This window comes from Buteo buteo, chromosome 8 (assembly GCF_964188355.1).
Source record: "Buteo buteo chromosome 8, bButBut1.hap1.1, whole genome shotgun sequence".
Taxonomy (NCBI): domain Eukaryota; kingdom Metazoa; phylum Chordata; class Aves; order Accipitriformes; family Accipitridae; genus Buteo; species Buteo buteo.
The window spans coordinates 16014650-16039547 of NC_134178.1; the positions used below are offsets into that span (position 1 = coordinate 16014650).

At 46.8% G+C, this 24898-nt stretch overlaps 1 protein-coding gene and 1 long non-coding RNA gene across 3 annotated transcripts; one reads left to right on the forward strand and one right to left on the reverse strand.

Annotated features, from left to right (window-relative positions):
- Positions 1-447: 447 nt before the first annotated feature.
- LOC142033647 (uncharacterized) lies at positions 448-11820 on the reverse strand. 2 transcript variants are annotated; one of them, XR_012651280.1, is made up of 3 exons: positions 11727-11820; positions 10190-10368; positions 448-4770 (listed from the first exon to the last, which is right to left on the reverse strand). It is a non-coding gene; the product is annotated as an uncharacterized LOC142033647 (long non-coding RNA). The 2 variants fall into 2 exon arrangements; XR_012651281.1 differs by lacking the exon at positions 448-4770 and adding an exon at positions 9362-10080.
- An 8099-nt stretch (positions 11821-19919) lies between these two features.
- On the forward strand, positions 19920-20814 carry C8H21orf140 (chromosome 8 C21orf140 homolog). The gene is given in 4 exon segments (XM_075034724.1): positions 19920-20099; positions 20101-20358; positions 20361-20504; positions 20506-20814. Coding segments are annotated over 4 exon segments (765 nt in total). The 3' UTR covers positions 20689-20814.
- Positions 20815-24898: the final 4084 nt, after the last annotated feature.

The following is a 24898-nucleotide window of genomic DNA, read 5'->3' on the forward strand; positions in this document are numbered from 1 at the left end:
TTCAGCAGCTGTTCTGGTTCACTGTTGCGCATATGAGCCTCAAGCCTGTGGTCTTTATTCAGACCCATGGCAACAGCAGGCTTGGGGACCTCCAATCTGACGGGACTTTTTGCCCTGGCAGTATTTTCTCAAGCCTTTATTATCAGCTTCCCACCTAACAATGCAAAACGAATCTGGGAAAAGAGTGCAAACAATTATCTCATACCAACTCTGCACCTGCAGGCAAGATCCCTTCTCGGGGCTGCGTGAGTGGAGCTCGCCCCCCAGGTGCCTCAGCAGCTTCACTCCCAGCAGTCCAGTTCCCGGGGACTCAGGGCTGGATCTGACCCTGAGCTGCATGCAGAAAGCAGAGGAATAAAACATCAAATCCTCCCCATACCTCTATTTATTTTTCACCTTAATATGCAAGAGTTACGATGCAGAAATAAACAAACTGGCACACTCATCAGTCTGGCACCCTCTGCCAGCCAAGGAGCTACAGAGATTTACCCTTAGGCAGCCTGTGGCAGGACTGACACCTAAAATTAACCCTCTGCTGTGCTTCTATTTACTTCCTCCTCAAAAAAGGAGTGAGCTCTCTCTTTAACAGCAACAGCCCAATAGTCTTTCCATCCAAATCCTGACCTTGAGAATGAGATTGTAACAGAATAAAATGCAATTTGAATAAAAGTAAGCAGATAAGAAACATACTGATGCATGCTAATCCAAATTCCCAGCAGTGTTGGCTAGCTCACTGCAGAATACAGGCAATAGAGACAGGGTCATCTTTGTTTACAACAAATGATTTAATCCAACATGTGCATATCAAACAGTTTCTTCTGGATTTCTTTATGTGCATGTTGCTCCTTATTTCCGTTCGTAGAAGTCACTGAAATGCAGAATTTGTCAGGCCTTTTGAAGTTACCACCAGGTATCTCAAGGGCAGACTACCCCGGCTCAGATTTCTGACCTACTTTTCTCTCTTTTCCCATGTACCTCCAGGGGAACATGACGATGTCCACCCTGGCTATGTGGGCCAGCTCTTCTCCCTGGAGAACCCCCTCACTAGTCTTGGGCAGGAGTAGAGGTAACAATAATGTCTCTGCTGACGGCAGTGCTGTAATTGACAGCAGCGGGAACGGGATGTCACCCTGATTTGGACTCACCAGGGTCAAAGGAAAGGACATCACCCTATAGTATAGGGCATCACCACATCCCAGTGTGTGACCTGTCAGGAAAACGATCTGGTCTGGTCTGAAGAATGGTGTTATATGATATAAACTGAAACCTTGTGATCTGGTAGTCTAAAAACACGAGCAGAACTACCTTGCCATGGTGTGTATCCGGCATTTTGTGGCACAGCACATGGAGGCCAAGGCATAACTGAAATAACAGCAGAGGCAATTGTTGGGCAAGATAACTGGCAATGAATCCATCCAGTAGCTGCTCACAGGGGCCAGCAGCCATGCCAAAACCCCAGACCTGCTTCCCAGCTCTCCCACTAAGACACCCAGGACCTGGGTACCAGGCGCATCACAGCCACACTGGTGGCACCAGCCTTTCCTTCCTTCCTTCCTTCCTTCCTTCCTTCCTTCCTTCCTTCCTTCCTTCCTTCCTTCCTTCCTCCAGCTCCAGGCAGCTTTTCTTTTCCCTCCCAAAATTCCTTCAGCAGGAAACGACACAGATGGTACATTACCCTGCATCTGGGTTCGCCTCTTTATTTATCCACAGGAGCAGTTGGCACTCTTGAGGATTTGCAGAGAATTAAGCAGTCTGTGAAATTTTAGAAAAGGAGAAAAGGGATGTTGCAACCTGATGTGTTTATCAGAGGTGTTTGCAGTTCTGTACCATGTTACAGTTTCCATTCAATGAGGAGGGCAAGCCCGCACCTACTGCAGGGACCAGACCAGTGTGTACCAGCTGGTGGCCAGCTGCGTGGGTGCATGCTCCTGGCCTGCTCTGAGGAAACACGTTAAACCCCAGTGCAGGTGGTTCAGGCTAACACATTTTATCTGGAAATCTTCAGGGGAGGGGGAAGAGGAAACAGGCAATTACAGTGGCGGGGACAACATGGGGCAACCTGTCAAACTACCTGGCCTGCTGCCATTGTGTGTGGCCGTACCCAGGTGCCTCCCTAGATCATGGCCCTACACAAATACTCCTCCTTTGCTGACACCTCCTTCTTCCATTTTTGGGACATTATGGGCAGATCCCAGACAGCTGTTCCCAGCTGCCCAGCCTGTGGTTTTAGAAATGTCCAACTCAAGGTCAATGTCTGAGAAGCTCGTCACAGCTGTGGTCCAGAAATAAAGCCCTGAAGGGTAACCACCCTGCCACAGCTGCATCTCTGCTAGTGGCTGCAGTCACAAGGCAGCAAACACGACTTCTCTTCCAATGCTGCTAGCCCTCTGTGCCCCCCTCTTCCACCTACTCTGATGCAATCAGGAGTGAAACAAAGGAGAAAAAAAGGTCTTTGCCAAGTTTTGTGGATATTTCGAGCATTCATCACAGATTATGCCAGTCTTCCATGTACTGCTACGCTTAGTTTTCCTGCTCCAGCTTGCGTCCTCTTATGGGGAAGGCACCGCTCGTCCTCTGGTGTTCACCATCAGCCTGCAGCCACCGCCGCAGGCTGGCTCAGGTTGTCCCAGGGTGACGTTGTCCTGGGCAAGAGCTCCTTAGTGTGTAGCCTGTGGTGGAAACAGGATGTGAAGCACAGGATAGGAGTGGCAATTGCTTTTATTGCTGTCCTGAAGGTGATACTACTCAAATTGTATTACCATGTGTTTGGACAGGAGCCAAAAACGTGAACATTGGACCACAATAAATGTGGATCTTTTTTGCTTCACAGGTGCAATTAAGGGGCAATATCCAGAATTTTACTGTCAGTAGGTGAGTCACAAGTGGCAAAACCTGGATGTGGCTCTGAGACAACCAGCTCCTGAAGCAGTTACATCTGCACAGAGCCTGCACGTGAAAAGAATCAAGTGATGAAGCAGGGATGAGTCTGCACTGCTTGGCAATGCCTTTGTCTGAAGCACACTCTGTTGCAAGAGGACAGGTCCTGGCGGCACTGGCTGCCACAGCTGCCTCCCAGTGATGTGGGGTCACAGCAGCACTCAGACAGCATTAGAAAATGAAATTTCCTGGCAAAGGGAGAGTCTGAGAATGGTGGGAGAGCAGCAAAAGCTGTGGAGGTCTGCTACACTGGAGTACTGAGAAAGCTAAATGCATTTGGAAGGATCAGCCAATAAATGTTGGAAAAGCTAGAAAAAAGGAAGAAAGAAACAAAGAGCCTAAACTTAACTGCCTTAGACTTGTATCATCAGAATCACTCATAATGCAATGTCTAATAACATCATTTTTGCCATATGACTCATACTGCGTTATCTCACAGAAGGCAGAAGCTCTTTTCTTTCATCTGATGTACTCAATGTGCAAGTAGCTATTCAAGGCTTGCCCCTATTGCTGAGGAGGAGTATTGGGAGTATCTAAAGGTCCTGTAGGAAAAACCAGTTAAGAAAGAATGAGCCACATGACTGCAGTGCAATGCATGGGCATGGACCAGAGACCCCTGAACAGATGTGCAAGCACCATGCTTTTTCCACTTAGCCCCAGTGTACCATCAGGGCTGCAACAGTGTTTTGCATAAATACTCAGGAATTCAGACGAGCTTTTTCTCACACCTACACTTGAGCATTGAGAGAGAGAAACAGGTCGCCAGATAACCAAGACTAGCCCAAGGCCTGTTATTGCAACAGCAAAATGAAAGCTCTGGCTCATTCTCAGCCACAGAAACTTGGGCAATGCAATTTGTGACATGGTCTGACCTGCACGAGAGGCAATATGCACTGCCTTGCGCTGGGGCCATTACCTGCAGCCCTCACTCTCAGCCACAACGCGTGAGTGTCCCTTTTCAGCCTCTTCGAGGAAGCCAAGGTGACTCAGCCACCACCGAGAGGCAGCTGGGAGAAGGACATGACAGAGTATCACTGCCCAACCAGGGTCCTAGGAAGGGGGTTTCTCCATAAAATAGCTCAGTATTTTAACAAATCCTCCACAGCTTTTGCTTAACTCTCTGCAAACTCAACGTATTTCTCCTCCAGTGCTGGCTCCTCCAGCTCCCCACAGAGCAGGTCTCCTGTCAGTGCTGCAGCAGCGTGCCAGCCTCCTGGGCGTTGTGCCCTGCCTCGCGGGCAAGCCAGGCCTGCCTCTGAGACACCTTGGGGCCTCCAGCCAACAGCAACCCCCGGGAGGATTGCTGGGGAAGGGGCACCCCTCAGCATCCCTGCCTTGGGGATGGTTCATTCCTGGAGTACGTACTTGTCAGGGCATGACCTAGATTTTTTTTGAGGAAGTCACAGGGCTAGCGAGCAAGGAACCACATGGGGTTGAGGTCCTCAGCACCCCACTGTCCCAGATGACCAGTGTGGTCTGTTTGCAGGACTTGGCCACGTGAGAAATGATCCGTTGCTCATCTTAGATCCAGACATTCCTTCATCCCACTTCCTCCAAGGCAGGCAGGTCATCCTGGCTCAACAGGAAATATCACTTGAAGACATGATCCACCTTATATCCCAGGGGGGTGAGAGCATGGAAAACAAGCTAGCATGCTCCAGAGGAAAGTGTGCATGGGAAATGCTTCAAGTCTGAAGGTCATCTGGGCTTGTCCAGGCACTTCAATAGCACGATGAATCTTCTGTTCCTGGCTCATTTCAACCCACAGGATTTTAAAGACCTGTTGCCTGTCTTGGTCATGTACTATATGTGCTTTTCCAGGTGTCCTTGGTCCTGGAAGAGGGGAAGCACAGAGATTAGTTCGATTTCCACCAGCTCCTAAACCCCTTCCAGGGCTTTAATTCTTACTATAGAGTTGGCAACACTCAAAAATCCAAGATTTGTGCAAAAATATGACTAAAATAGCCTTGCTGATGTGTATTATTCCCTTATGTTATCTTTTTAAAAAAATGAAACTTCAGTAATAAGAGAATCAGATCCTCAGCTGGTATGCCCTGGCCTATCTCCTATAAAGCTGATGGAAACTTCCCAGCTCATTCTGGGGTCCATATGCCTTCACTGAAAAACTGTCAGAAGTACTTATTCTGGCCCTGCTGTTATGTTCATGCTCCAAACCCATTCCCTCATCCTTCATTCCTTTTAAAAGAAAGGTGCCACCTGGCACTGGCACAGACTTCCAGGGCTGCGGGTGGAGGAAGGAGGCTGTCACCATTAGGCAGGTGGTGAGTGCTTGTTCCTGGTCAAGGGACATGGTTGTGGCTGCATGCCTCTCTCCATCCACGCTGCAATGAGATCCCAGTCCTGTGACGCACTGCCATAATTTCCGCCCTCCCCCTCGCCTGGACATCTTATGCTACCCCAGCTCCTTCGTTTTCGTTATTGGGAATGGTATCCAGATTCTTCCTCTGGGTGACACGGGATCCTTGCTCTCCTGTCTTGGGAAGGACAAGTAGAAATCCTACATCCTTTGCCTTGGTATGACTGGGGGTGTAGGGGGAGTCCATCTCACAGCACTTTTACTGTTGTCAGTTTAGAGGCTGACACTAATCACAGTCATTAGAAAGCAAGCTCCTCTTGAGGGCACGTTGTGCTGAGAGATGGACTCATCACCGTTCAGGTCTGTCTATCTCTCCCCATTGAGTAGGGAAGCTCCCCATAGAGTCCCAGGCAGTGAAACAAATCCCACCTCTGGTGTACGCTTGAGCCTGTGTTGCTCATACTCCTGTGTGGTGCAGGTGATCAGATGGCCATCATCGCCAAGGTGCTTGTTATCAGTGTTTACACTTTTACATTTCCATTTGATTTTGTTTCCAAGAAAAAGGACCATCAGATCTAGGGAAGAGGTATGAAAACAGGTGGGTTTTCCATTTCCATGCTCCAGCTAGGTAGAGGGGTGGGGACAGGAGCCTCAAAGGAACTATACTTGATGGGGCAAAAGGACAAGGTGTGAGGCTCATCTTTCCCTAGCCCTGACCACGCTTCCTCAGAAACAAGAGAGCAACGTCAGTACAGCGCTGGGTCTAATCCGATGAGCCCTGCAGAGAAGCCAGCTAATTAGCCGTGCTATAGGGCCGTGCTGACCCAGCTACGCCGGTCCCTGGCCCTCGCTGGCATCTCCGCCGGGCAACGCGTCGTGTCCTGCCAGCTCATCCACAGCCAGCCTGGGTCTCTGGCTCTGTCCGGTGCAAGACCAGACAGGCCTACTGGCGTTTCGTGCTCTCCGCTGGGTTTTGGCTCTTAGAGGGATGGTGGCTTGAAACCAGTAATACTCTTAGCACCACATTTTGCTCCAAGAGCCGGGGGTTAGCTGTAAAACAGCTCCAGCAATCTGGCAGCAATAGGGGTTATACGCGAGTGAGGGAAGGCATACGTGAGAGTTTACCAAACCTCTCTTTTCCCATTGTCCTTGCTGCCTGGGAGCCCTCAGGTGTCCTTTCCTCCAACCAGTAGCTCCCTGCTTCTGGTTTTCTTCCTATTTCTGCATTTGTTAGCCAAAGGTGCAGCTTGCCTAATGAGCTGCTGACACTTTCAAAGCACTGTAGGTTATCCAGCAAAGATTAGACGTGAAAAAATGAGTAGTTTGAACCGAGTCCCACAGCAAGATTTATGAATCTGTCTGACCACAATTTAATGGCAATAGCTGCTGCCGCTTCCTGAAGGCAGACATACCCTGCTGTAGTGGGGCCCTGCTTACCCTCACCTTTCACAGTCCTCCTCCCTCCTGCTTTCCATGGAAGGAAAAACAGCTGGCTTTAGCTTGAGCTCTCCTCCTCTCTCATCTGCTTTCAGTTGTTCTGGTTGAACAAAGTAATCCCGTGCCAGCAGTCGTCTGTGGCTCCCATGGCAAAGTCTGAGTTAAATTAGAGATGTTGCAAGCCACAGCTGGTGTTATGTGTTGATCCTGAAAGGGGACTTGGCTGTGAAGGGGTGTAACTCGTGCTGTTTTGCCATGGTGTGTGAATGGAATAAAACACCCATGCCCAGCTGGCAGAACAGGATATAAGAGGTTGGGGCAGGAGGACGCAAGATGAACGATAGCAGGGTTGCTTCATCCAGCATCCTCTTTCCCATTCCTGGCTACTTTCTTTCCCCATCCTTTCACCAGAAGGGTAAAGCAGGACAAGCAGGGATGTAGGTGTGCACTGAACAAGGAGGCACAACTGCGTAGCCTCTTTCCTCTGGCATGATGAGATGGCATCAGCCAAACACATCTGGGGGGCACTAGGACACTGCTATTTTCTCTCCCACTTCTGAGAGTCACTGACTTTAAAAATGACAGTTCTATGATGAATAACAAAAAATCACCTCAGGGACATAATCTACTCTTACACGGGCTCTGACCAGCAGCGAGCATCCTCCCACAGCAGCCTTTATGGTTTATTTTGCCCAGTATTGAGGCAACTGAGTCCTCATCCACGTTATTCTGATCCCCTGCACGATAAGGGAACATATATGGCCACTTGCATAGAGCCCCCATGTAGTAGAAGCCTCACAGGCCCATAGTATCCTGTTACCACATTGCTTTGCTGACACTCCCTCATACATAATGTGCCTGTGATTACTTGCTAGAGGCAAGAAGCAGAAGCCACTCCTCTCTTATGCTCCTTAAATAGTTAAATGCATTGGTCAGCTGGGAGCAAGCCTGACAGCTGAAAGAGGTGCTGCTCCCAGGACAGACCCAGGTCTGCATGTAAGTAAGCTGCTTGATAGGTATAACGTTTCATAGCTGTTGTTACTGTTCCTGGGGAATCTGCAACTTCCTCTACATTGTGATAAGTAGGCACTGGTTTAAATTTTCATTTTCATTTTTCCATTATTTTGGATACATTTACTGGACCTTTTTTTTCCCTAAAGTGCTGTTCTCTGAAAATCAGCTCTGTTTAACACTCAAGCTACTAGTCATTTTTTAAAAAAAATAATAGCTACATATGACATTATACAAGTAGCTCTGTGGAGTGTTTTTATATTTTAGCATGTGTTTGTATGTGTAGGGAGAGGAGAAGTTTATGCACACATATCTGTGTGCATGGATTTATGGCTACTTACAAGACAGACGATAGTGATGTATATCTCTAGTTGATGTGTGTGGGACACACCTTTGCACACACAGGGAAAATGGTCAAAATGGAAAAACGATCCTTAGCTTGTGGAAAAGCAGTGAAGAGGGGAGCTGGTAGAAAAGGGATGAATCCCGTCATGGAAAAAAAGGCTGATTTCTAACCTGTGTATCTAATATGATGATGGGGGAAAGGTAGCGATGCCAATGTTTGAAGCCTGGAAGAGTGCTGATGTCGCATCCCAGTATCTTTCCGGCATTGTCTGTGTGTGGGGGTGTGTGTTGGGGGGGGTGAGTGTGCATGTATACACAGACAAATGACACACAGCCTTACTTGGACAAAACCATCTGAAGCCTGTTTTGTCCCTCCTAGAGGCCTGGTGTGGCACAACAGCAGCCACTAATCCTTCCCCTAGTTGCCACTAAAGGCAGATCCTACCCTAGATTTCTTTCTCATTTTGGGGTGAATACTCAGGTTCTGCCTTTCAGTAGCATCGCATTTGTGCTTGGCCGCCACAGCCTGCCAGTTAAAAATTTCCAGTGTACTGTGTGCCTGGGCAAAGGAGAATTAGGCAGCCGTTAAAGTAACGGGCGATACTCTGCCCTTCTGGCTTGTTTTGTCATTTGCCTCAAGCCTTTCATTATTATTTTCTGGGGATTGGTACCTGTCATGTTGTTTTTCTGTTGTATTTTGTATGGGAGGGAAAACTGTTTGAAAAGCATAAATACATATTTTCCCCCTTAAATGTTTTCGGTACAGATAGGATGTTAATGTAGTGAAGTGACACGTGGCTCAGCGATACCCACACTTGCATATATTTTAAGTGCCAGTCCAACATTTAACTAGTTTCACTGTTCTAGAGCAGAAAATGCTGTATTCCTTAGAAAGCAGTGTCTGAGGAACTGTGTGTCAAAACACTGCTTTTGTATTCAATTTTAAAACGGCAACAGTTTGTACACATCGCTAAAGGACCAGCCCCATTGCTGTGGGGGCAGGAGTCAGGGAGCCCCTGCCGAGAGACTCCAAAGGGCAGCATGGAGCTGCGGTTCCCAACCGGAGATCATCTTCCCAAACATGAGAGGGACAGTCCATCTTGCCACTGTCCTGTCTCCAGGGGTTTGGAGCCATGCTTGAGGTGGCCCATAAAGCAATACAATGAGTGCAGAAGCAGCCCTTCAACAAAATGCAGGCAGCTGTAGGCACTGGAAGTAATAAACATGGATAAGAGCATTCAAAGCTTAGCTTCACTTTTAGATGATAGCAAGTGAGTATCTTTTTGGCAACTGGGTACAGGATAGTCTGGGGGTGCACAGAGGGTGGGTTGTTTGGGTGCTTTTTCAGTGGGATTGCAGAAAGTTAGGAAGTCCATCTATCAATAAGAGTAAGGACCATTGGTATATCTCTGAACTTTGGTCATTCGCAGTGTCTTGTAGCTCATCATGGCATTAGCCACAAAAGCCAGGACAGCCAGTACAGCAGAATAGGCTGGAGAGGCAGAAAAGGGAAATGTGGGTTTGGGGAGCAACAGAGCAAATCTTGTTATCAGAAAGTCAATTTACTTTCACTAAATCTTTTTCAGAATAAAACTTTCACCTAGTGTTCAGCCAAGGTATAGATCACTTTTTTCACATTGTGCCCTCTCAAAGGGGAACACCAAGACAGGTTTCATTTCTGCGGAGTGTTGTGATCACTGATTTCTACTGCAGCCAAGTAGATGTACCCAGACTAGGCTGGGGCAGAGAGGGGTTTTGTAATCTACGGGCAGTTTACTTGTATCTGTCTTGGAATCTGGAAGGAATCTTGCCTTTCTATTTTTCTGTACAGACCAAAAAATCCTGGTTAGCTAAAAGCTATACTCTACCTGAACCGTGTGGTCCCACACCCCCACTGTTGCTGCAATTCATTATATTCCCCTGGTAGATCTCCAGCTCCCGTGCTGTGGTTGTAAATCTCCACACACCTCTGCAAATGGGTCCCACGTAAGCTCTGCATTCGATTCACGCAGCCACCCGTCGTGGTTATTTGGCTATTAATAGATTCCAGGCAGACCAGTCACAACCCAGCCAGCAGGGTAAACACATTCATTAAAAGGTAATAGTTGCAAGAAGGAGGAAACCTAACCAGGAATAGCTAACCTTAATCATCCAGGATGCTCAGTCAATTTCAGACACCCAATCAGCACTTCAGTGGTCTGGTGATGGGCTCATCCTAGCTGGACCGGCGAGGAAATGCCCAACTCTCCGGAGTCAGGAGTAGCGAACATCCCAGCGTCAAGCACAAGGAGGGAAGATAAAACATCTCCTGCCACCCGTACCTGCAAGGAGGATGAGAAAGGAAAGGAGGCTGCCCTCACCTGAGGTTCAGGCCACTATCTTTTCCAAGGGTAGCCCTCATTTTAATACTGCCAAGTGTCTCTGGGGTGACTGACAGGCAGAGCTGCTCTGAGGGAGCTTTCTCCAGTCTCCATCACAAATTTTTAAAAGCTTTTTATACTGTTATTCATATCTAGCTCTTTAAATGGTTTCTTGTATGAGATTTAAGGGGTCAGTCAAATCCTCAGGTATTGTAAATCACCAAAGCTCTTGTTGCAACACGTGGGGTTGCAGCCTCAGTTTGTACAGACCCCTTGCAAGAGGAGACCTACACATGTTAATCAGCGCTGGCTGAAAAGCAAGGAAAACTACAACAAGGGAAGTGAATGACTAAGTTAGCAAAAGTTGCATGTTTGGGATGAAACTCTTGGTTTCTATTTACAGCTGGGCAAGACCTCACAGGCAGATCTGCACAAAGCTTTTCTAAGATTATCACATACTTCCCAAAGAAGGGGATTTCAGAGAACCAAAAATTATACATAGATTTGTATCAAAATTGGAAAATTGTTGCTGCCAAAAGCAAAAGCTTAATTTTTGGATGTGGGATTGGGAGATGGAGTCAAAACTTTTTATCTTGAAATTTTTCAGAATGGAAGGATTTCGTGGTTTGCTTAGAAGCAATGATTTAAGTTCCTCTTGTGCTAAAAGTGACTTTGAAAAAAGCTCATAAAGAAAAAGAAGACAACCTCAAGAAACATGATTTGGCAGAAAATAATTTCTCAGGTTTCCTTCTCAGCAAGATAACAAACTTACATCAGTTTGGATTAATTTAGTTCATTCCCACAGCTCTTTTTCAATTCAGCAGGTTTTACTGCAGATGATTTAGTGCGAACAGCCCTTCCACTCAGGAGCCAGGGCTATAATACCAGTATTATTCTCCTCTCCCCTTAGCAGTGTTATTGTTTGAATTATACTGGTACCTAAGAACGAGTCATTCTGTTTCCATTGAGATAGTTGCTGGAACTGTCAGCGTTATTCGGATGTCCTGATTTTGACACTACGTCACCAGCAAAACCAAGTCAGCCTAAAGGAATAGCATGTGCCCGTGCATGCATGTACACGCACATCTTTCATGCAGAGAGCAACAGCTTTTGATTCTCTGAATTCTTGCACTAACTTGCCACTGGCTTTCACCGTGGCTCTCTGCATGCAAGACGTGCTGCTAGAGGATAGCTGAGCGCAGTTAGCTACACAGCAGAGGAGAGGAAATGGTGTGAAGGACCTGAGCTAGAAAACACGAAAGGACAGATGTGCATTAAGCAGCTAAGTTGGTTCTTTTGTTTTGCTTTGTTTTGCTTACCTTTTGCAGCCAGAGTGGAAGCATAAGATGTCTTTCAGCAATCACACAAACAACAGTCTGGTCATGCAGAATTTACTCCACATGTTTGTTGAACAAAAGAAGACCCTTCGGTTCAATAATTTCAGCAACCCAGCCTTGGAGATGCAAGAAGAGATAATGGCCTCATTTTATATCCTCATCATCGTTGGGTTTTTTGGCTTTCTTCTCTTTGTCATGATGCTCAGCAATATTGTTTCCAGCAAGCCTGAAAACTACATTGACTATCTCTATTCTGGGAAGCTTAACCCTCAGAGAAGCAAAGTGGAGCTTCCAGGAAAGGAGAGCAAAGACACTTTCGTTATTATCAACAGCACTGCCTTACTGGAGCTGCAAAGGCAGGACGGCAAATACAACCCTGGGTCCGAGGTGCCGAGCACAGATGCAGTCCTGAGGAATGTATGAAAATCGTTTCTTTTTATTATCATTCTGTTGTGCATACAGAGCCTAAGCAGGGATATTTTTCATTCACAAAAGCAAGAAATGAGGAGCTGTGCCAGGACAGATGCACAGCGGTCTTGTGCAAGCTTCCCACATGCAGCTGTGAAGGTACTGGAGTGCAACCTACATTATTTCAGCCCCAGGCCTTTGGAGAAGAGGCTGGAAATCAAGTCCTTGCTGGCCTAGCTCTTTCATTGCTGTTTCTATCATGTGTTTTTATGGCTTGTCCCTCCGGAGAATGGAAGGCCTTCCTTTGCGTTGCTATTGCTTCAAGCAGGGCCAGTACGTTTCCAGCTGGGGCACTATTGGTGTGCCTGTTTGCTGTTATTATTTATTCATTCACTTATTTGGGGGGTCGGAGCTGCCAGTGAGCCCACTGGACGTGCACTCTGCAAGCAGAAACAGCCGCTACAGCCTCTACGTCCACCCTCACCGCCACGCCGGGCACCCGGAGGCGGAGGCAAGCTGACCCATGTCCAGCCCTTCTGGAAGGAAGGTTATTTCAAGGGTCTGGAGGCACGTGTCAGACTTGAACTTGTTTGCTCGCTCGGCAGGCTTGGTCTGCAGCAGGTTTTTGACAGCGGTCGTGCATTTCTCAGCAGCTCTCTTCCTGCCTGTCAGCCCTTTACCATAGCCCAGGACAATGAGGAGGGCCAAGACGTCCCGACGTCTCTCCAGGATCCCTCTCAGGGCCCACCTGGACAGCATCGGGGATGACAAGCCGCAGCTGTAGCCCTTGGGGTTGTGCCGCTGGTGTGTCAATAGCCTCCAACATATTCCTTCAGCGTTTTGTGCTAACCCCCTCACCTTGAAATCCCACCGAGCCCTCAGCCCCTGCTGCTTCCACGGGTGGTAGACAGTAAGAAGAGGGGTACCGTGGTAGTTTTACGGTGTCTTCTGCAGGCCACCGAGCCTCAGCAGACACAAGAAGGAGGGGTTTTCCCACCACATGGCTCAGGGGTGTTCAATCCACGTCCTGTAGAGCCCTGGCATACAGGGGTCCAAGACGGGCAGCTGTGGAGAGGTAAATGTTGGCAGTGGGCTTCAGCTTGCTACATTTGGTCCATGCATTCATTGGAAAAAGCTCTGGAGTCTGCAAATCAAAATGATTGGAAACTGGTGGTGCAGATACTCTGAGAACTTTAAGGCATTTTGTTATAGAGGCAAAAATCCAATGAAACCCTATAAAACTGTATGCCTGTGGGGTGGGTGTTGCTAGTTCCACTCAGCCTCCTTTATATTGCTTTGTGTGTTTACTTTTTGTTACTGATAGGAAAGAAGTTCTCAACAATTTTGTACCCTAGGAAACATCATTTCCTGACTTTTCTTAAGCAGGTTTTTACTCTATCTGTAGCTTCATGATTTGCTACCGTGATTTCTTTCTCTTTTTTTTTTTAATGTATCCTTTTCTGCCATCATATAGTGTTATTATTATGGGGTTTTGCCACTGTTTGGTCCAAGCCAACTGCCTGGAAATTATTTACTTCATGTGGGCCATATCCTTAAAGGGAGTTTCCAAAGCCTGATCTCATAAGACATGTTCCAAGGCTGATACTTCCAGCTGATAGCCAAGATGAAATCCACACCACACTCTTGGCTTTCCACACTTCTTTGAATTCCAGAGATTCAGCTTTCCAACACAGACATCTCCTTTTTTGGATAGGTGCATATTCCCCTGACACTGTCTCCAGCAGAGGCCAATTAGGCAGTCGAGTTAGTTTTGGACCCCATTGCCTTTGGCTTCATTACCGTGTCTGGTTTAATAACTGCTCAGTTTGAGCCAGGATCAACTATTTATGCTCACTTCTCCTGACTGCACTCAGTAGCCATGGTCCCATTGCTGCAGCTCAGCTATTCAGATTTGAAAAATGAGAGGTGTTTTGAAGGTTGAAAAAACATTTGCAGTTCCAGGTTTGTTCCTTCTACCCAGTGTGGGTGTTTTCCAGAAGGTGGTGAGGATCACTGTCCATTTTGGAAAAGGATCAATTGCTGCCCAGTGCCAGCACTGAGAGGAGACTTTAGCCTGACTTCTAGCAGTCGTGACAATTTCTCCTGCTTTGCATACCCAGTTTATCAATTTTTCCAGTCATGCAACAGTGTCAGGAAGCAGAGTCAAATCTCTCTTTCCATTGTGAGTGTTAGATACAGGTTTCAGACATCCATCACACACGCCAGGTTCTGTGCAGTGAAATTTCACCTCCTGAAGCAGTGGCTGCTGCTTTTCTGGATGGGCTGATGCAAGGGAAGCGCCAGGCTGGAGGGTGAACTCCACAGCCGTGGGAAGTGCTCTTTGCCTCCCTGCAAACCACGCTTCTGAAAACTAATCCACTGCTGATGTATGACGGAAGTCTACTGATGTGCCCTTTGGTGTCCCCGTGGGGACGAGCCCATTCCTGCTCACATCCGAACAGGCAATCAGCTCTTGCAGGCAGTCTGGGGTGGAGGTGAGGTGAGCCTTTCCTCTCCCTGGGCTCACCATGCAGCGGGGGCTCTACCTCCTGTACTGAGAGCTAAAATCAGACCTCGACCACTCAGGGAACGGACCTAATGGCTCTGTCCCCCTCCCAGACCCAGACACACCCATGTATGCCAACCCCTTGGTCTTGAAGCTTTGCCTTCCGTTTTTTCTTCCCCACCTCAGGCAGATGCGTATGTGTGTACATACAGTTTCAACCACATCTGATAAGAAGCTTCAACTCCTAAAGATAGCCTGTTCCTACAGAGTCCAGGCAATAGATGGCCAAGTATTTCCACCTGAAATAGTGGCCGTGCTTAGGCAGAAGCCATGACTATGATGCCACCAAGGGGAAGGCTGACAAGCTCAACCTTGGCAGAGAGTCCCTAAAGCTGGAAGCCAAATTTCATCATTTTCACAAGGTGTCTCGCCAGTCTTTGCAGAAAACTGCCAGCAGTTGTACTAGCTCTGTTCTGAGAAGTTTAGGGCTCTTACTTTAGGTATTGGCTTAATTTATTTTCTGAAGTTTCCACCTTTTTCTGTTTCCATCCTGAGGCCATCTCTGATTTTGGCAAGCGCTTCTCTTATTGGTTCCACCAAGGATCAAGAGCTAAAATTAAACACTTTTGGAAAGTCTTGTATGACACCAGAAATACTACTTTGGCATGGGACTTCAGCTAGTGTTCAGGACTTCATCAGACAGCTAGGAGGGAAAATAGATTATTTAAATTAGGTATGGTATTTGTATTTGTTAGAAAAAGAATCCTAATTTTTCTCACTCCATGTAAGACTGGAAGAGAACCAAATTCCCTGTAGAATAATGTTCTCAAGTGTTGGTTTTGGAAAAAAAAAATCAAACTTACAAAACATTTTATTTAGATAAAAATAAAATGTTAAATTTCAAAAATAGCAACTTAATTTTAGCTGCTACATGTAAAATAATACAGCAGTAAAAACGTCCACTCTTTGCCTAACATCATGCCTACTGTTTATGTGTATTTCATTATGTTCTGTATTTCATTATGGTTTTATTTGGTATTTTAAAATAAAGGGTTTGTGATAATTTTTAGCTCGCGTATTGAATGTGGTGACTGGTAGCCTAATAACATAATTACTAATGAAATGGGTAATTGGTATGTAACTGATAATTGGTATCCTAATTGCTTCATTAATAGGGACTTTGTTCATGGGTAATTGGTAAATTTGTTATTTAGCTAAGTGGTACAATGGAATTTGGTGAAGCACCAAAAAAGTGCCTTGGGGTGGGGTCACTGCTCAGCCCCCACCTGTGTCCCCAGGCAGTGATGGAGGAGCTGGCAGCAGGCAGGGGCCAGCCCTCCCACCTCCTTCCCAAGGGGAGCAGGAGGCCGCTGAGCCTGGGCATCTCTGTGAAATGCTTCACATCCCACTGAGCCCACTCTCCCACACCCGTAAACACTGCGGGGGGGACACCAGGTACAACCCACGGCCAGTGCCCTGTGTGTGGGATGCTGGGAGCAATGGCTGCATGTGCTGGGGGTGGTGGAGAAAGATGGGTGGTCCCAGCACTGATGCCCAAAACTCAACGTTCAGGGCACCGCCTTAGGGCCAGAAGCAGGTCTTGCTGGTAGGGCAGCGGGGCAAGAGCAGGAGACTCTGGTGCAATGGCTGAAGGATAAGAGAGCAATCGGAAATGCCTTTTCCCAAATGCACTTCTGAGGCAGGGGCTATGCCCAGACATTTTGCCCTGTGTGGCCTTGCTAGGGAACGTCAGAAGTCTAAAATTACAAAAGGAGGAAAGGTCCCTGCCCTGAAGTGCTCACTGGCTATGTAGACATGGGCTGGGAGGGGAAAGAGGCAAGAAGTAACACAGCAGACTAAAGGTAGCATGGGAAATAAAGTACATATTTTTGTGTCTCAGCCCAGTGGCTTATTTTTGCTGCCCAAGTTTTTAAATGATTCTGAGATGCTGGGACCACGAACAACTGTTTTTGAAGCATGTTGACAAGGTGGGTTTATGTCAGATATGTATGAATGGGACAGAGGAGAATCCACTTCTCAACTAGTTACTCTGAAAAGAACGTGAAAGCAGTTCATCCCTCCCATCTCACTACATATCAGCTGCATTATCATAATCAGTTAGGCTCAGACCAGTTCATGGGGGTTGAAGGAGCCAGGGCCAGCCAGAGACTCACGCACAGTAATGCCACCTGACAGCATAAGAACATCACCATGTCCTTCTGAGACAGCACCACCATACAGCAACAGAAGACCTTGCCGGTGCCTAAGGCCTCGCAAGCAGAAAGGCTGGTTTGCACCTCCTTCACCTGCCTTGCTAAGTCCCTTCATCAGCACATGAAAGCACAGACAAGCTCCCAGCCTACAGCAGCAGGCTCTTTGTCACTCAGCATTTGCCTTGATGCTGCAAAACCGTGAAAGCGTGGAGGGATAGAGCAACAGTTTCACGACTGTTCGCTATAGGGGTCCAAACCGAGGAACATCAAGCCTAACTTTCCTGGGCATCCCCAGCATTATACACGTGTGGACCAGTTCAGAAGAGGACGTGCTTTTACAGCGCATCTCCGGACTGCTGCTGCTGCGCTGTGGGTTGCCTCCTGGCGCAGTCTCAGAGCACACAAACGGGCTGGGCACCACGGCTTTCAGCCCATGGGCAGCCTGGAGGGGACAGGAGCACAGAGCTGCTGCTTGCCACTGGTGACAGGGGCAGGTCCGAGAGGGACGAGGCGGGCAGTGTTAGAGCCATCCTTAGCCTGATATGGCCAGGAGGCCTCAGGGACAAACCCAGAGAGGGAAGAGAGGATGGGGAAGGGGAGGGGAAGCCCTACCTCACTTTTGTACCCTTATGCTAAGGCCTAGCGAGCCTTCCCAAGTTCATAAATCAGCGTGGAGAGGGGGAAAGAAATGCAGCACCACAATCCGGGGACACTGCCTGGATGCTATCATCACAGTTGCTCCCCTGACTTGTTTCCTACTGGTGTCCATTCACAATCAGAATGTAGCCAGGAAGCAAGAATAACAAAAGCGAGGTGCCCTTTTTGTGTCTATCTCAAGGATGGCATGCTCCAACTCATGGACAATTAAGTAAATCCTCTCTGGAGGGGAGACAAGGAAATTACACCTTCAATTTAGATAACAGAGAATATGATTTGTGGTCCCAGTGGATGTCATGGGTGGGATGCTTGTCACAGGCACCAAGAAGAATTAGGCAATAAGATTTCTTTACAGGTAGTTCTTTGGACACTTCACATCCAGTTCTTGAGCGGTGGTGTCCTTAAATCAGCATTTTAGGGGACCTTAGGCCCTAATCAGGCCTCTAAACATGTCCACTTTTCAAAAATAATAAGTACCCAATAACTCCAGTAGGACTATGAATGTCAGGTTATGCTTCTGGTATACATTTATTAAGGACAAAAGCTAAAGAGAAAGGTATACCACAGTGTGAAATGCTAATAGAGATGAGTCAATATTATTTTATGTTGTATTCTCATATGAATATGTGCCGCATATTCAAGGATTTTTCTTCCTATGTGTACAGTCTGAATCTGGCATCATTTTGCATCTGGCTAACAAACCATATAGGCTTCTTTCTGGGGGTATACCCTTCTATCAAATTTCCAGACTTTTGCTCTCTACTTGATGCTGCTAACATGATGTGCCCCATCACTCATCTGCCTCAGCAAGGAGAGCATCCAGACAGCTGAGTTAGACCCCACTGGCCATGCTCATCTTCAGATATTTTTTGACTTCACAGAGTTTCCCACTGTGTTAGGGGGAAGGAAAACTGTTCCAGAGGGGATGACGTGGACCGTGGGGTATCTCAATTTCAGAGGTGGGCTAGGAAATGCATGCCATCATCAGACTGACACGTTTGCGCTGTTCAGCCCATCTGGCAGGCTGACGATGCTGCCAGCATTCACTCCCAGCCTTGTAGGTACAGCTAAGTGAGAGCAATTTAACAGTCTTGTACTGACAAACTTGTTCCTGTGGTAAAGTTCTGCGTGTGCCTCTGCAGGGAGGAGGAGGGACAGGTAAGAAACCAAATGGGTCAAAATAGTTTTCAATTTCTGCTGCTCCACAACCTTCCTCAGGCAAACACTTGCTGCCCTCAGTGCGGCTGTGCACACACACACACACGTATGCTCTCTCACACACACACGTATGCTCTCTCACACACACACGTATGCTCTCTCACACACACACACACACACACACACCCCCCTTCCCCTGACTGTTCCCGTCTCCCCAGGCCGGCAGCAGCCCTCGCTTTGCCATGTGCTCCTGTGCCGCCATTTGACTTGCTATGGCAGCAGGGTGGTACCTGACCAGCCTTCTGCTCTGACCTTCGTTTCAGCCTGTGTGTTCACATAACACCACACGAGCAATTTTCTTTTTCCCCCATCATCCCTTCCGTTTCTCTGAAGGTGTTGCTCACCCTTGGAGGGGGTGATGATGTCGGTGTCGGGCTCAGTGCAGGTCTCTCAGGGGTTTGTCGCTAGGCCCAGCACAAAACGGAGAAGCCGTGCACAAAGTGGGAACCGAAGAGGACTCTAGACATCATATTACTCCTAAAAATAGCTCATGCTGAAGTGAATTCTGATGCATCACTTATTTCTTCCCCCTCCAAAGCCTGGAGCTGGGCAGGCTGAGCATGGCAGACCTCACACAGGCTGCTGTGCTGTTGGGTGCTGGGCATCAGGCAGCACCTCACAACACTGCCAGGATTGGGCCTGCCTGTCACAGAGGCTCGTTTGAGGGTCCAGAGGTCCTCCTCCCCCCCATAACAAGATACTTGGGCTTCAGCCCCCTCCTCCACCCAGGGGGATTTCAAGGCCACATCTTCCATGAGGCCACACACTTGCCAGGGAGGGAGGGAATGGTTTCTACCACTGGTCTCAAAGCTCAAGCGTTGGCTCACTCTCCATGCTGACTCTGGGCAGCTCCTTCCTCCACATCCCCATCCCTCTGGACCCCTCTCGGCAGTGCTTGGCCAACCCACACATGTACACAGGGCCCAAGCACCCACCCAGTGCTGTGAGAGAAGGAACCATGATGTTCAAGATGAGCAATGTCCTGATGCCAGAAGCTGCTAGCCGCACAGCTGCAGCCTACCCAGCCTGGTGGGACCATTGTTTTCCAAGATGCCTTTTGATCAGCCACCTGGAAGCCCCTGCTGCTGGGTGGGTGTGACATCGTGGAGTAACACCAGGGCGACAGGCGCATCGAGCCCTGCAAGCATCCTTCACGAGCCCTGAGACACCAACATGCAGCGCTTCGCAAATCCGCTCCTCAGGCACGTAATTTGCAGGGGCTGCTTTGATACTGCTTCAAAGAGGCAGTGCCTACAGTATCTAAGAGCTCTGAGGAGTCTGCATCTTAACAACGGTTTCAACACCATTTTTTTAGGGGAAACAGATATTCCAGAGAGTCTTATATCAGGAGAAAAAAATAGCCGAGGAGGCCAGCCTGTGCTGGCTGGTATGGACACTTGTTCACGCTGGCAGCTGCCAAGGGTGGGCGCCCTGGAGGTACAAACTGCAATTAAGAGGTGAACTGCCCATCCATCAGCAGAATGGTGTCTTTCAGGAGTTGTGTGAATCTTTGAGCACGTCCTATGGGAAGTGCATAATTGTGACGAGGGATAAAACACAGCTGATGCGTGGGAGGGCAAAAGATGGCAAGAGCCAGAGACGGGAACTCTGCTGCCAGTACCACCAGCGATCTACATGTCCAGCACTGAGTGCTGCCCTGAAGTTGCTAGAGCCAATCGCCATGAGTTTCTTGTTGTGCCTTCATCTTACAAGTATCTCTATCCTATGGATGTCACCTGGTCTTCTTTGAAATGGTTTATTAATTATAAACAACAGGAAGGACTTTGCCCTGAGGTCTATTGAGAGGACCCACTCCTATAGGTGTATCCTCTTCAGTGACATGATTGTTAAAGGAATAGAGAAGATGACCCCAAACAGATGGAAGGTAGCAATTAACAGAGTGAAGAGATGGGAGAACTACTACCTTGACACAGTTTCTTAAACAGTTCTTCCTGCAGTCAGGCTTCAATGTGTTTTGATTGGTGTTGAATGAGTTACCCTGCTTCAGCTCTCCTGAGCCCTTTCCTTCAAAGGTTGTAAACCTAAAAAACCACGTCAATAGCACTAATAAAAGAGATAATTTTAAATCCAAATGTTTCATTTTAGCTGTATTCCAGACTAGGCTGATATGTGCTATGCTTATGCTGGGAAGGGACAGTTAATTTGCCTTATCACAAAAAATGGGCCAAAGCATGCCTAAGAGCCAGTTTAGCCAGCCTTCTGCACAAATGCCTCTGTTAATGGGAGTCATGAGACCACGCTTCAGATGTAAATGTCCTCAATTTCAAGAAAGACTGGGCTGCAAAATGAATTCTGTAGGTCAAGCCTGTCTTTGACCCCAGTGGGAGATCTGCTCCTGAGCAGGGAATATGAGGGACCATGATTGACACCAGCATCCATGGCTTAAAGAAGTCTGAAGAATTTAATGCTACTTTCCCATCATATATGCATTAACATCTGATACCAGCTCAGTAGTTCATTACACTGAGTACCTTCCTTCCAACGGTGGTCTGCAATAAACATTTCAGTGACAGGTAAAAGAAATCTTTCTAAAAGGGAAGATCCTTTCTGAAGCCTAACAATTAGTAGTTGGTTCAGGCTTTAAAGCATGAAGAGTTCAGTCTCTCAGGATAAAATATGGCACTCATCATTGGAGATTTTCTTTATCCATGACATCAATTACTGAGAGGTAATGATTTCTCATGGAATTGAGTTCAAAAGATTATTTATGAGTGATGCAAAGTATTTCTTAACAGCAGTTTTTTCAAGTTCATTGAACACTTTCTTGTTTTTTTGAAAGAGGCTCCCAATTTACATTCTCTGTGTTGCTCATTACTGGGTACATGTTTATTGTGTACTTCTAAGAGAACTAAGACCATAAAACATAAAAGAAATAAGTTATGAGATGATTCACAGGTTCACTAAAACATTTCAATACACTGAGGCAAATCTGTGCAGTTTTTCTCCTGTGTGTGGAAACCATCTAAATGAGCATTGTGATTTGGTGTGGGGCAGAGATAATCTAAAAAAGGGAGTCTCATCTACCTTCAGAAGAATCCACACATCTAATTCTCTAGAGCTGAGATGTGGATATAAAGAGAAAAATAACCACCTTTTCTCAGCCTCATCAGCAAAAACATCTGCTCATTTTTTACAAATATGGATGTAGCAGAGAATGGAGAATTAGGTGTTTCAAATGCAAGGAGGAAAGCGGGGGGAGCGGAGAGATTGGAGAGGGGAAGGAATGTTTTTATTGTCCTGGTATCATGGCCCTCAATATAATTTCACATTGGCTTGAAGCAGCAATTGCTCCACTAAATATCAATGAATATGAAGTGGTGTGAAATCAGCATGAGGAAAGAAATAGGTCTGGTGTCTCTTTACCACAAAGATAGGCAGTAATTGCACAGTACCTGGGTTTTCTTAAGAAACAAATGCACATCCCATTTTCCCAATGACTGTTTACCTTCACCCGATGACATGGCACTATACTACTGGGGAGAAGTAACAGTGCACTATAGTCAAATCATCACAAACCCAATGACTTCATTGCTGTGTTTTGGATTCACGTGAAAAAGAACAAGACCAAACCTGAATGGAGCAGAGTCCCAAATTGCTGCCTCACCACAGCTCAGCCTTACCAGTCTCTACTGCCATGGCTTACGCAGCTGTGGGTTTAGGGCCACATTGCAACACTTCTTCATTGGTAGGGTGTTTCTTCTGCCATACCTAATTCACAGTGGAGACCATGGGACCAGGTACAGAATCACCTGCTTTCCATCCATTTTAGCAAGGAGGAAGTATCAAAAGGAAGTAATTTGTGTCACAGGAATTTATCAGTCTTTCCTGGTTTGTATTCTTTGGTAAAAGGAGGGTAAAGTCTCCATGAAGGATTTCCTGGAAACAAGCATGAGGAAAGAGGAAGTGTTTGGTGCCACATCTCCCAGAGAGTGAGGGAAAAACATCCTTTTCCTGCAAAGGGCTGGGAAAGCCTTGCTAAACAAACACCTTAACTCTTCCCAGCCTCCTGCTGGGAGGTTGAGGACTGGCAAAACTTTTCTACCCAGTCCTATTTAATATGTATGGAAACCTGTGGGCAGGAAAAAGAACCGAGTCTGAAAGCAAATGAACTTTGGTATTTTATATAAAATCCTCTGAGATGAGTCTTCTTTCTTCCTCCCTCCCCCTTTGCTGCTGCATAAGGGTAATTACAACCCATGTTTTCTACAAAACGTTGTAACCCTTTGTACCGAAGAAAAATATTGTGGCTCATACAGTTCTGACTCAACTGGTAATTTAGGATGACAAGCAATTCCTTTAACATATGACTAAACAAGCTAATAGGAGGATGTTACCAAATAGCATGCACCTTATTCAAGAGCACTTGAAATAGCATGCATGAGTCTAATATCTTCTTGGTAGGATTTTAAATACCTATTATTTTATTAGGTTTGCTAGCAATAGCTCTTGTAGCGAGGCTCGGTACACTTGACCATTGCAGGATGTCAAAGCAAATCTCTTGTTCCCACTCATGACTCTCTCTGTGTGACTGAAATGCACCACTAGAATAAATGATTAAAGTATCTTTGCATGAAGAGGAGAGGCAGATGCAAATGCATATGTTGATGAAGAAGCTATAACAGATGTCCCTCTGCTCTAAGCTAGCTGGAATGCAAATCACCTGAAGTTTCATGATGTCTCATTGACTAATTATCTTTAAATACTTTTCCAAGCCTCATCTTCATGGAAAAAAACATTTATTTTCCTCCAGCTCATGAAGCAGGCTTGTAATGATTGGCTCGACAGATTTTTTCCCTATTTTCAAGTCCTCTGTCCTAATAGCATGCTGCAAGCCAGGGTACAGATGGGACAAATGCACTTGGGGCAAAAGCCTACAGAGGCCCAAGTCAGGAATGTAATGATGGGACACAAGGTGTGAGCTTCTGTGAGTGAGTGGGGCCCATTTTGTGCCATGCCTGAGAACTGGGAGAAGGCTGGCCAGGTAGTGGAAAGGCAACCCACATCGCTGAAAGCCCAGCCTTTGTCTCTGTGGACTTGTTCCTTGACATTTCCTTCTGCAGCGACCATATGGAGGAGGTATGGAGAGAAATGCACAGAGGAAAAAAGGAGGGATACAGGAACAATGTTCTATGTAGGAAATACAAAATAAGAAAACGGTTTAGAAATCAAATACATGTACAGGCCAGAGTCATTTATATGACTTAAACTGCACTTAACTGTCAGTGCCTGACATTTCTTGTTGGCTAGTTCTAAGGCTCCTCAAATCAATGAGAAACATTAAGCTAGGAAATTAGCCTGAGTTTAGGCCAAAGGAATATGAGTCACAGCAAATCAAAAGAGCCACAGGACTGGGAAAGTGCCACACCAGTAGAAGCTGAGGCAGTGGAGAGCAAAACCAACCAATATGAGGAAGTCCAGGAAAAAAAAGTGACCAAAAAAAAAGGATAGTCACCCATGGTCTGTTTCTACTAATAACAGAAAGCAGCTATATACATTCTCTGCTCTGCAACAGCCATCTCAAGAGCCTTTGGATAGACTGGAAATAGTCTCATAGTAAGGCAGCCTTTGATGCTGGTACACACAGGCATTTTCAATAGCTTTCTCATCAGATTCAAAGAGGGAGAAATTGATGCCATATGGAGATACACATGAATATATGCCTAATCACTTATTTGTGCCCAAACAAACTTTTTCTCTACAGGAACATATGAGGAGTCCATTGCTATGGGGATAACTGTTCTGGCAACTACCAGGTATTTCTGTTATCAGCTGGAGGAGGGCCAGCTAGTGCTCTGGTTATCCCTGAGACTGGTACACACATATGCCAAATAATAGATGATATGCTGGGCTTGCTCCAGTAGCCAAAACAAAGCAGCATCAAAAGCCAAAGCCAAACTGTGGGTTGTGCATAAACATACAGCCACCTCTGAGTGCCCAAACCAGGTAGTCACTTACAGCCAGCCGATCTGAAAATGGCTTTTGGCACATGTCCATGGAGGAAACAAACTCAGGTTTTAGAAATTTTACCTGATCTGACTCCACGCACTCATGTGGGTTGTACATTTGTTTGTTTCCCACGTGATCAGGAGCATGTCAGACACAAGACTGTCACAGGGTATTCAAGTCCTCCA